The 9,870-nt window shown below is 52.0% G+C and overlaps 1 protein-coding gene across 7 annotated transcripts in view; it reads right to left on the reverse strand.

The window, feature by feature from the left end:
* The window catches only part of Epb41l1 (erythrocyte membrane protein band 4.1 like 1), a 67,314-nt gene that overhangs the window by 15,927 nt on the left and 41,517 nt on the right, over positions 1-9,870 (reverse strand). For 4 of the 7 annotated variants that reach the window (XM_028775236.1, XM_028775235.1, XM_028775234.1 and 1 more), the window contains exons 14-15: positions 2,330-2,737; positions 467-571 (exon numbers count right to left, since the gene is read on the reverse strand). In XM_028775236.1, the coding sequence (XP_028631069.1) occupies positions 467-571; positions 2,330-2,737 (513 nt within the window). Of the gene's footprint in view, positions 1-466; positions 572-2,329; positions 2,738-3,772; positions 3,884-4,359; positions 6,244-9,870 lie in introns of all 7 variants that reach the window. The other 3 variants (XM_028775238.1, XM_028775237.1, XM_028775232.1) reach the window with 2 other exon arrangements.

Raw genomic sequence — 9,870 nt, forward strand, 5'->3', positions numbered from 1 at the left:
TTCTCCAGGGTGCCGTGCCCAGGCAGGCCAGCCTTCTCCAGGGTGCCAGCGAGCTCCACCTCACTAACACATTTTTCAGTCATGTGGGCCTGGTTTGTTCATCTTCCCAATCAAATGTGGAACCACCGTGCATAAAAAATGACCCAGGTGAGCTGTTCTGGCCGAACAGTGATTGAGGTGTTTCCTTTTCTTTCCCCCAAGTCCTCTTTTAAAGACCCTCCCCACAGCTATCAAGCAGTCTGAAAGCCATGGCCCTATTCTGCTAGCCATGAGCACTGAACACTCTCAGGAAGAGGGAGAAGGAGGGTCATCCCTATTTACAGATGGGAAAGCATGTCCCACCTCTGACCTCAGGGAGGATGAGGGGAAGGAAAAGGTTGATCAAAGGGTTTGGCCATTTCAGTGAGGACCCTATGCTTAAATATGCCCGGTCCTTGTGTCAGGTTACAGTAGGGACAAGGGTTACCTGGGTGCTGTCTGCAGCGGAGACTCTGCTTTGCAGCATGGCCTCTGGCTCAATCTTCTTCCTGATTGCCAGACTGCTGACAGTCATGGTTTCCGCTTTCACAGACTACAGGAACATAAAGGGAACACTTCAGAACTCAAGTCCAGTCAAAACTCCTTTTCACAGACAACAGGGATGCAGGAGGAGAAAGCTTTCTCCCACCCCCATGGTTGGTCAGGTTTCTGGAGAAGTATGTAAAGGCACGGTTGGTGTCACGGAGAAACAGCCCAGAGAGAGAGCCAAAGCCACCGCCTGCATGAGGACCTGATCTCACATCTCGGGGCTGCATGCCTTTTGAGGCTGTCCTGGGATGCTTAAACTCATGCTCAGTGTTCTCCTCACACACACATCGCCTACACCTTTTAGTCATTTCCTGTAAACTGATGCTCAGAGCAAGAGCTACACACATGGAAGTATCCGGGGGCCAGGCAATGGATGGGAATGGGTGAAGAAGCTAGCTAGCTGAAAGAAATAGAGAGCATGTGGGATCCCATTCAGGCGTGGCTTTTATCATAGCCTCGGGATGGTTTGCTTTTCTTTGGTATTTTTTATGATATAAGAAAATACAATGTTGTAATTTTTTAAATTAAAGCCAGAGAAAACACATCGGTTGGTCAGATGTGGCCCAGGGCCACGTGCTTACAAACTGTATTCTCGGTGTCTCAAGCTTAGTGGTCAGCTCCTTTCCATTTTTCTTTCAGGCCTAGCTCATGGCTATACATACTGTAGGTCAGGCCTAGCTCATGGGTATAAACACTGTAGGTCAGGCCTAGCTCATGGCTATACACACTGTAGGTCAGGCCTAGCTCATGGCTATACACACTGTAGGTCTGATGAATAGATCTAGCTTTTCATGTATCTGGAAGGAGGAGGGAGAAAGGAGAGATTCTTCCAGAACCCTGTGATCCAGCTGCTCATTCATTTACTCGTCCCTCAGAGTCCCTCAGTGTGCCTCAGCCTTAGAACAGCTACCGCCTGCTGGGAGAAGGGCAGAGCAACAGCCACTGTCCTGACTGTGCTGAGAAATGTTAGAGCCGGAGCAGGGCAGAGCAGGATGTGGTGGGGATAGGACTGCCTCCCAGGAGGCCAGAAAAGCATGGAGAGAGGGTGTGTGAGCTGTCCTGGATCACGGTGAGGCATGGAAAGGGGGAACAAGCCCAGAGGGTACAGCATGGATGTATATTCATCCCAGGATGAATAAGCTAGTGTTCACAGTCTGGGGGTGGGGGTGGGGAATCAGCCAGAGGTAAAGGGCAAGGGGGAGTTCCTGAAAATCCTCTGTGCAGCTCTACCAAGGGAGCCACAAAGCAGAGAAGCTCAGACGCTGGCCCTGCATCCTCCCCAAAGGCTGTATGTATCTTCTCTCCTCCAGGAGTGTCCACTGCCAGCCCTAACGTCTCAGGACCTGACAGATTTAAATAACTGCCTCTTCTCCAGGCCCTGCTAAAATGATCCCTGGCCTGCATCAAGAAAATTCACTCAGTGTTCAGACCAGCTGTGGGAGTCTCAAGAGTCCACGGACACATGCTCTCTCTCCACGTGCCATGCAACACAGTTCAGGGGGTCAAGAAGTCAGTAAGTCATCACTTGACCTCAGCAAGTAATGGGGGTCACGGGGTTAAAACACCACAGAGCACCTGTAAGTGGTGAACTGACGCGCCAGACATGCGTTGCAGAACCATGCTGTTCTACAGGGGGTAGTCATGCAACACCAGACAGAGCTTCAGGCTGTAACAGCTCCAGGCTGCAGCTGATGGCTGCTCTTCTTACTCAGAGCCCTCTGAACATGCAGTGTGCCCTGCTCTCCATGAAGCTCCACTGTACCTCAAACTGGGGCATTTCTGGGGTGGAACAGGCCCCTCGATCCGGGCTGTCCTCGATGCCCCCAGATTCATCCTCTCGGCTGGAGGGCCCCTTGAGATCCCGGGCAAACACCAGGCCCTCTGTCTCAGAGTCACTTTTATCCCGGTCGAGCTCAGGGAGGCTTCGGGAGAAGTCTTCAAAGGCGCCCCCGTGGTAGTCACCAATAACTGTGAAGTCCACCTCAGCCTCCAGGCTGGATGTGGAGCTGACCGTTATGCTGGAGCACTTGCGTTCAATGGCCAGGTGGTTGTCCTTCAAGAATACGGCATCCCTCTCCTGGTCCTGGTCCTCATCTCCCGTGTCACTCTCTGGGGCACGTGGGCGTGGTGGTTTGACTTTCTCCTCCGAGCCCTCCCTCAGCCCTGCTCTCTATGGCCAGATAAAATCAGGGAGATGGGGATGTGGGGTGGGGAGAGAGAGAGGTCAAGATGGTGAATGCCAGAGGAAATCTCAAGGTTGTGATGATGTTCCCAAGTGGAAGAACAGGTCAGGAAATGAAAAAAACACCCCAGAAAGGTTTCCTTGGAATTGAACACAAAATGAAACAAAACAAAACCTTCTCCAGAGCAGGGATACTCCTTTGGAGGGGCTCGCATGGATGCCAAAGCAAGGACAAAGCTAGCATCCTTCCAGCGAGTTCTGGACAGGAGGTCCCTCCAAGGCTAGGGTCCAAAAGCCTATTAGAAGCGGGATTGTGCAGAAGGCAGGGATGGAGGCCTGGATCACAGGCCCATCCGTGCAGGCGGGATTGAGAGGCAAACTGAGGATGAAGGCCAGGGATTCAGGGGAACCCGGGAGAGGAGGCAGAGAGGCTGGAGCTGGGAGCTGGAGGAACACAGAGGAAGCCAGCAGCCTGTCAATTGCACTGAGTCTCTAGGGGAGAGGCAGCATCATCCAGAGGAAGAAGAAATACTGGCCCAGGCCCTCTGGGCTCCAGCTTCCTGGGAGTCACCAGTACCACCTTGAACTCGATGGTAACCACTGAGAGGAAATTCTGTCCACATCAGTGTAATTGACAATGGCAGGCCAAGGGAACACCCAAGGAGAACCAGCAAACTGTGTCCTAAATACATACCTCTCAACTGGCCTGTCAGGGATTAAACACCACGTGTGCATTTTTTTTTTTTGGTTTGGTTTGTGACTTTTCTTTTTGCAAGACCAATCTAACACCCATACAATATTCTGAAAGAACTCATTTCAGTACGCTTCAGAGATTCACTTGTTAACCAGCCTCCAAGTGGCCAGGTTCCGGAAGGTTGAGAGGTGTGAGGAATACATTGCAGACAAGCCAGAGTGTGAACAGCCACAAGGGGGATGCTACTAGAGCAGGTGGGAATCTAGGGAACGGCACATCCCAGTTGGATGAAGATGACAAGTCATCGGGCACAGAGGGACTGCAGAGACCTGAGGGCCCGGAAGGCTGGCGAATCTCAGACGCCCCCCCTTTCCAGGGGTGTTTGGCGCTAAGCGGCCGAAGGAGCTCTTGTCTTCCCTGCCCGCATCTCCGGATTTACTCTGGATTAGAGAAGACAGTTAGTCTTAAGGAGGTAGAAGGAAGGTAGAGAGGGAAACAGAGTGGAGGAAACCTCTGAACTGTCAGCCTCTATGAGGTAGGATACAGGGATGGGAAAGGATGAAGAAAGACCACTGGATAAGCCAAGCGTGACAGGGAGGAATCCAGCAGGTGGGAGGGGCAAGGCAAAGCAAGTATGTAATCTGCTGCTACTGGTGGCTCCTTCTCTGAGGCCATTGTGTGATCCTCTGAACGTAAGATCACAGCAAAGGCTGGGGAATCTAACAAGGGCTAAGCAGACGGCTCCATCTTTCAGCCTGGGCTATCTCAGGATCATGTAGGAGAAGACCTTCTAAGGATGAACAAGCAGCAGGAATGGCGAGGGCCGCTGAAGCATGCTTCTAAGAAGCCGCGTAGCATGCGGTCAGCCTCCACAAATGGGGACTTAGTGGGTGCAGGGGCTCATGTGCCCAGTTACCCCAGTAGCTTCCTCCAGCGTAGTTTCACAGCCTGAATCGGGGGACACGAGCTCTGGGTCTGTGCATCTTTCTTGGTGGAAGGTAGTTGGGGTGCCCTCCCCATAGTGCTGGGTAGCCAGAGGCATGAGAGAAGAACAGGTAACTTTGGCACTGGCCAAGTCCCCAGGGGGCTGGAGTTGGACAAAGCCCAAATCTAGAAGCTTATTGTGCTGTTCTACCTGTCCTGGGGAAGCTTCCAAAGGCAGCTCCTGTGGCAGGGTCCTCACTTCACCCTGATTGGCTCGGCAAGCCTCGGCTCCATGGGTCTCAAATATCCGAATTTTGTTAGCCACTGAGGTCTTGCTAATATCTTCCTGGGAACCTCCTTGGTCCCTACCCTGGAGTGAAGTCTCCTGCTCTCCTGAAGGGAGCATCAACCCCAGGAGTGCAGGTCCTTCGGTTCCTTCAGGGACAGCTCTGGGCTTCTTGCTGGCGACTGGAGGTGCTTTGCATTCACCTTGTGGGTCCTTGGGCACTAGGCTCTCTTCGGGAAGATGGATATATTTGAGAACTACAGGGAACTGATCTCTAAAGAAATCTCTGGACTCTGAAGTCTCCCCTGACCCAGGCGGGACTGTGCTTACAGGAGTGTCCTCCACGGCTGCCAGAACCTCAGTGTGACCAGAGGAGGGTGGCAAGGGGGTGACTACCTCCCTGTCATCTGTCTCAGGTTCTACTGCATGAGTGGAAACTGCCCTCCTCTTTTTGGGCAGGAAGCTGCTTTGGTCTGGCCTGGCTGGCTTCCTAACACAGGGAGGAATGGTCCTCAGAAGGGCACAAGCCTGGGCATCTAGGTGCACCCCTCCTCCTCTCCCAGGGGGACTCTTCTTCCATCTTGCAGGGGGACTTTTCTCAGTCTTCCCCATCCAATCTATACTCATGGGGACCTCATCTTTAGCTACGATGGCCATTGAGTAGGCTGACTCTCCTTCCAGCCCTTGCTGTGTGTCTTCCCAGCCCTCTTCAAGAGTCTGACTGACAGCAGCTCCCTGCAGGTCATCAGGTCTTCCATGGTCCCTGGGGGACCAGGCTTCTTCTGCTGAGGAAGCCAGATGGGCTTTATCTTTATTTTGGCTGGAACCTGGGGCAGAAGCCCTTGGGTCTGAGGACCTCGGCTTCCAGTTCTCTGTGTGCACCCCTGCTACCTCCAGCCAGGTCCCGTCTCCAGAAGGGGCATCCAGGTGCTCTTCTCTGTCTTCTGCGTGTGGGGCGAGAAGTTGGTCTTCAGAGTCTTTCTCTCCATAGTTCAGGCAGAAACTTCTCTCTGCGAAGGAGGTGTCAGTCTCATCACTCGAGTCAGCTCTGGCTTCTGCTTGGGCTGGATCCAACAGGAAGGACTGGAGTCCACCCTTGTCTGATGCAGGAGAATGAACCTCTCCCTGCCCTGGCCCAGCCCCTGAAGCTGTTGGTCTTCTCCAGCTCTGAGGCCTCTCCCACCCCTTGTTCAGTTCCACTTGGCTCTCTAGTTGACCATTTGAGACTCGGTGGTTCCTGATCTTGAGGTTGGAGCCCTCGAGAAGCTTGTCTGTTGATATGTAGCCTGTAGCCCAAGCAGCCTCTCTGGGACCTCCCCTGACGCACGGGTCTTCCTCTCTCATTGTCTCAAAGTCTTCTGGACTTGCAGTCATTCTCCCTTGCTGTTGAGCACTTGCTCTTCTGGCTCTCACTGTCTCTTCCGTGGCCACTTCAACTTTGAACTTGTCCACCAGAACATCTACCTTGGAGAGTCTGCCGTCAGCAAGGGTTGATTCACTTTCTTCCTGTTGTGTGGCAGCCATTGTTAGGGGGCCAAGGTCTTCCGGCCTAGTGTACACTCTTTCTATAAGTACCCAATGCTCTGAGCCCTGTGTTTCAATTGGAGCAAGAAGAGTTAACATGAAATAGCAGGCATCTGAGGGGATGGCCTCTCCCCTCTGTAAAAAAAGGACTGGTCTAACAAACAAGGGTCTGATGCTATGTCCCCTGAACTGGCCAGGGACAGAAAGGAGTGACAAAGCCCATCATTATTGCCAAAGTTCTTTTTCCCATTAAGACCCTCTTCAATCACTGATTCCAACCTGATAGAGTGGGATGGGGTCTTGTGCTCTCTGTAGGAACACTGGGAAAGGGGAGATCCACACGGGCCAGGCCTCCTCCTCTTGTAACTGAACACTTGCCACTGTCAGAGGGGAAGACACTTTCACCACAAGGAATCTCTGAATATTGAGGCAAAAGAGCTCCAAAGACATCCAGTGTCATCTCTCTCCAGGGGAAAACAGGTCTAGAGAAGGCACCAGTTGGAGCACTGGCTTAAACAGATTGAACATTCTGAGGTTCAGCCCAAAAGAAACAATTTTAAGACCAATCCTTGGAGAATTCTAACAAACCCATGGAAAATAGAGAAGAACTGACCAGATCATGCAGCGGAAGGAAAGAACCACAGACAGGAGTATTGTAGAGCCAAAGAGATAGGGTGGCACTGTCAGATTTTATAGAACGGTCCCCTATCCATTCCCACCAGCTTAGGATCGATGACAGGTTTGCTTCTTGAATCATTACCAGAGCCTTGAGACCATCAGGATTGTACTCTTGGGACCACTGAATACTTTCTCCCCACACAATCTCAGCGGAGGTCCATCTAATAAATGTACAATGCAAACAGTGAGCGGCCCTGTTAGGGAAGCTGAAGTCCTGCATGGCGCCAAGGCCTGAAGTCACAGCCTTCACTTAATACCTTGAAGGTGCAGACGTGGAAATCAATTTCCAAATCTAAGTGTAGGGGAGGAAAACAACTCCTGATTACCTACTTATGGACCCCAGAACCCAAGACACGATTCCAAGGCCTCCCAAGACTGCTTCCACCATGAGGTATTGCCTAAACTCCTCCTAGAAACAGGGCTCCTTCTCAGGCTGTGACTTGGTGAGGAGTCTGCCAAGCCCATACCGTCCGATGGAGCTGGGCAAATCAAAGGAACACTGCTAGACATGTTTCCTGGGTCAGGGAACCTGACCTCATTAAGAGAATCTTGCCAATAAGAAAGATCAAAGGAAGGGGGGGTCCAGAGTCAGGACAGCTTTCTGAGACATTGTTTCAGGTGTCCCTTCAGAGGGACCTGTTCTGCCAGCCTCAGAGGTAAGGACATGTCTCGTCTCCGCGGAAAGCAGGGTCTGTCAGCTGCTTCCATTTCTGCATCCGTTATTATCAGTCTAGTGATGATGGTCAAGGTTGGCCGAAGAACCCCCCTTTGGAATACTCCCTTCCCACTTCCAAATAGCAAGCGGGCTAGAAGAGCGATAGTGTGTGTGGTGGGAGCTGGCACAGACGAGAAGGGAACACATTCGAGAGGCAGAGAAGGGAAGGAAGCACATGGTAATGTTTAGCTATTAGATGCCAGGCAGTGCCAACCCTTCATCTACATAATTAAATTTACTCCAGTTGGCAACCTTGTTGCAGAGGGGGAAACCAAGGCTCCCAATGAAGGCCTTTTTAGAAGATCACACAGCAGTGCTGAGGGAAGAAACAAGGGCTCTGGTGCTAAAAAAGCAACAGTAAAGGATGGGTGGGGGTGGGGCACAATTGACGGAAAGAAAGGACAACTTGATTGGCACCAGTGCACTGGTCAAGCCCCATCTGGTCTGAGTCACAAGATGGTGCAACATTTGGGTCTCTGCAGACAGGTCAGCCTCCATGTATTCTCTCCTGAGCCCCTGGTTCTCCAGGGTCTTGCTTAGAGTGGCCCCTGCCTTCTGATGGAGCCTCTGCTCCAGCCACAGGATCAAAGAAGGGAACAAGTCTACTTCATGATGGACAGGAAGAAACCCCAGAGGGCAGCTCCGCTGACGCCTGGTTGTTCAGGCCCTACTTAGAACTCCCAATTACATTTGGGGTCAGAGAGGGTCCAGGAAGGGGGCTCTCTAGAACCCTCATCCTAGGAGAAGCTGCTGGAGGAGGTGCAGAGAGGAGGTGCTCAATCTCAAGGACGAAGTTCTCAGGGAGGCTGCAGGGCAGGTCCACAGCCACTAGGTAGCAAGAAGAAGCCCTGATCAGAAGGATAGAAAACTTCATGCTCAGCACCTGAAAGGCCGAAGCAGGAGGACCATACATTCGAGTCCAGCCAGGGCAACATGGATAGACCTTGTGGGAGGAGAGATAAGACAGAGGGAGGAGATAGGAAGGCAGGAAAGAACGAATGGTCCCATTGATGGTAGAGGAAACAGTGAGGCTGATGTGGCAGGTCACTGGAGAAGGATGCACACTTGGTTCAGTCCCCATAAGGCACTGTCCTTGTTTCTAAGGCATCTCCAGATACCAGGACATCTCTATGTCCCTAACACTGAGCTGCTGCCGAGGCCTGTCTCACTGCCCTTAGGAGAGAACACTGAATGGTTTGTTTTTATTTTTACATAAAGAAGACTTCAAGGAGAGTTGCAGTTCGTATTTTCCCTTGTCTGGAGCTTGTTCATCTCCTTCCTACATTCACAGCAAACTCACATCAACTACAGAAGTCTTCTCTGTGGGAGGAATAGCATGTATGCCCTCACAGGCCACGACAGATGGAGCACAGAGGCTAGATGAAGGATGTTTTCCTATCTGGAGACTCCCAACTCCAACAGATTATGAAACCCCAGCAGTCAGGGGGCTGGGAGGGATCCATCCCCAGCATCCACACAAGGCCATGGGAAACCCCAAGAACCCTTGACCTAATGCTCATCTGGACCCTGAAGCAATGCCCTCCTCAGTTAGAAGGCTCATCTTGCTACAAACTCAAGGATGTTTTTGGAAGGAAGACATCAACTTTGCCTTTCTGGAGAGTCAGACCAATGTCCGATGAGTTTAGCTGGCTGGAAGCAGGAAGAAGGAAGGGAGACCACGCCCGATCCCACAGACTATAGTCAGGCTTCTAAACAGACAAGCTCTCAGGGCAGGACACATTCCAGGGTCAGGACACCTAATCCCAAGCTTAGTGTCAGAGCCTGCCTCCAGAGAGGATCATGTCTTTGCCCCTTTGGAGCTAGAGACAACCAATTTTTCTGTCTTCTGGGCATAGCTGCAATCCTGTCCTAACTGGTACATAACAAATGAGGGAGGGGCTGGCCCTTCGTGACCCTGGGATAGGCACTCTTGCCATCTATAACACGGGGACAACACGGACCACCTTTGCTATCCTCTCCATGGCAGAGTCTGGCTTATTCACCTTACCCTAGGGAATAGGCTTTCTCAAGATCCTGGAGTGTGGACATGGACGGGCTGGAGGCCCAGGGGGAAGGGGTGTGGGAAAGTGAAGACAGTAACCTCAGGAGACGCTGCGAGGCTTTTCTGAGTGAACACTTCCAAGCCTGCTGCTGTTCCAGGTACCAAGTCCTGCTGAGAAGTGTCCCGGATCCTCTGGGCCTGCAGGGGAGGCCCAGGCCAGAGGAAAAGGAAAGAGAGAAAGAGAAAGAAAAAGAGAGAGAGAGAGAGAGAGAGAGAGAGAGAGAGAGAGAGAGAGAGA

The sequence above is a fragment of the Grammomys surdaster genome, unplaced genomic scaffold (assembly GCF_004785775.1).
Source record: "Grammomys surdaster isolate TR1022 unplaced genomic scaffold, NIH_TR_1.0 254, whole genome shotgun sequence".
NCBI lineage: Eukaryota > Metazoa > Chordata > Mammalia > Rodentia > Muridae > Grammomys > Grammomys surdaster.